Source organism: Aplysia californica, unplaced genomic scaffold, assembly GCF_000002075.1.
Source record: "Aplysia californica isolate F4 #8 unplaced genomic scaffold, AplCal3.0 scaffold00411, whole genome shotgun sequence".
In the NCBI taxonomy this organism is placed as follows: domain Eukaryota; kingdom Metazoa; phylum Mollusca; class Gastropoda; order Aplysiida; family Aplysiidae; genus Aplysia; species Aplysia californica.
In genome coordinates, this window is record NW_004797681.1 from 343,038 (window position 1) to 345,537 (window position 2,500).

At 40.8% G+C, this 2,500-nt stretch overlaps 1 protein-coding gene across 1 annotated transcript in view; it reads right to left on the reverse strand.

Moving 5' to 3' along the window:
- LOC101861377 overlaps window positions 1-2,500 on the reverse strand; it is a gene marked incomplete in the record, with an annotated part of 53,262 nt that overhangs the window by 37,101 nt on the left and 13,661 nt on the right. The window contains 2 exon segments of the mRNA XM_013085824.2: window positions 425-756; window positions 1,057-1,335. Of these exon segments, the coding sequence (XP_012941278.1) occupies window positions 425-756; window positions 1,057-1,335 (611 nt within the window).

Sequence of the window (2,500 nt, forward strand, 5' to 3'; positions counted from 1 at the left end):
CCCCACCCCTGGCCTCTCCCTCTCTCTCCCTCATTCATTCATCCCTTGACTTACTTTGTCGGGGGGCAACTCATCACAGAAGATTTCAAGATTTTTCTGTATCTTCTCCTGTCCATCAAACCATTGGACCACTTTTCCTTTGGTAACCCTCTTGTACAACTTCTTCAAACAGTGTGTGTGTGTGTATGTGTGTGTGTGTGTGTGTGTGTGTGTGTGTGTGTGTGTTTGTGTGTGTGTGTGAGTGTGTGTGCGTGCCTGTGTGTGTGCCTGTTTGTCTGTGTATGGGTGAATGGGTGTGTTTGTGTTTGTGTGTGGGAGGTGTCCGACAATTGCAACTCCCCTTGACACCTCGTGGTATAGGTAGACAGAATAAGTAAAAAAGTAAAAGTTAAGCTTCACATAATAATATGCTCCCCACATTCACCTGAGACTGATAACTCGATTCGCAACATCCTCAAACCCATCCACAATCATCTCACTCGTTCCCCACGAGGTGGTTGCCAGGATGGCCAGGTCACGTCTGATGGCCGTGTTGTTGGCCAAAATAGCCAGGAACCTTTGGTTGTCGTGAGAGTCTAGCAGGGAGATTGTCGGAGAGACAGCCTTGTTTGCCTGAAGGCCCATCAGCATGCGCTCTGCCCCATCCACGTCTGTGCCGATGTTGTGGGAGGCCACGACACAGATTCCCTCCTTCGCTGAGAGTTCCCGGAAAACTTTTTCTGCGTTTTGGGAGTAGTGCATGTCTGAAGTGACCAGCTGAAGAGACAAAAAAACGGGTTTGGTCAATTTAAATTTTGTGTACAGATGGGTACATCAGTGCCATAACAGTAATTTCCAGCTCTGGGAAAAAGAAAGAAAGACAAACAGAAACAACACAGGGAAATTTTAAAAAGTAAGACCTACCACTACCAGAGGCACCCTTCAACCACCTGCACCAAGAGAGAATAAATTACAATAAAACAAGAAAATCTGAGGTTCACAATTAACTTTTCTCATCTTTTCTAGAACATTCTGGAACATCCTACAATCGACCTGTACATACATCAATAAACTTACCTGCACATACATCCAGTTCCACTGTTTCAACAACAAGATCATCGCCTTGATCTCCTCATAAATCCCTGGCAAGGCACGGATGTAATATGGATATCTCCGGTCATCATCCAGCTCAGAGCTGCCCGCCCGGTAGCCGACCATGGGCCTCATTAGCATATTCATGGCCTCGGCAAGGGGCAGGGTAAGGGGAGAGGAATAGGCTGCTGTGTAGGCTTCAACTGTCCGGGGGTCTAGTTCTTCACCTCCACTGCTCTTGATGACAATGTTGCCTCTTTGGACCTATGTCAAGGACAAATCAAAACGATTCTTTTTCAGATTTGTGTTGAGAACAAATCACAGAGATATTTTTACAAATCACAACAAACTATTTTTTTAGATTTGTGTTACAGACCAATTTCAACAAATTTTTTTTAAATTTGTGTTGAAGACAAATTACAGCATTTGTTTTGGTTATATTTGTGTTGCAGACAAATTACAGCATTTGTTTTGGTTATATTTGTGTTGCAGACAAATTACAGCATTTGTTTTGGTTATATTTGTGTTGCAGACAAATTACAGCATTTGTTTTGGTTATATTTGTGTTGCAGACAAATTACAGCATTTGTTTTGGTTATATTTGTGTTGCAGACAAATTACAGCATTTGTTTTGGTTATATTTGTATTGCAGACAAATTACAGCATTTGTTTTGGTTATATTTGTGTTGCAGACAAATTACAGCATTTGTTTTGGTTATATTTGTGTTGCAGACAAATTACAGCATTTGTTTTGGTTATATTTGTATTGCAGACAAATTACAGCATTTGTTTTGGTTATATTTGTGTTGCAGACAAAATTTCAATAATTTTTTTTAGTTTTGAGGTTGAGGAGAAATTAAAACAAATTTTTTATCAGATTTGTGTTAAGAAGACGGTTCATTAATACTTTTTGAAGACATCTTTTTGTTTTGTTTAGTTTGGGAAGCAGCAACACGATAACAGTTGTCTAGAGCAGAGAAAGAGTAAGACAGACAGACAGACAGACTGACAGAACAAAGTGACAAAAAATTTTAAGAAAAGAAATGAACATCGGCATAATAATGGTCATTTAGTGCAGGAGACAGACAGACAGACGGACGGACGGACGGACGGACGGACGGACGGACGGACGGACAGACGGACAGACGGACAGACAGACAGACAGACAGACAGACAGACAGACAGACAGACAGACAGACAGACAAATATAGAAAGAAATATAATCTCCAATGATAATGCCCAACTCAAAATCAATGGCCATACCAACAACTCAGCAGGTGTTCTGCTAAGCTACAGTGAGGACAACCCTGATTCAAATCCTCAATGGAGCAAGCATTCTTATACTTGTATTGTTTAACAAGTTTTCTAAAAAGTTGGTTTAGTCCTACCATAGATGAATAGATGTTCAACTCTTTTCAAATTACCTCAC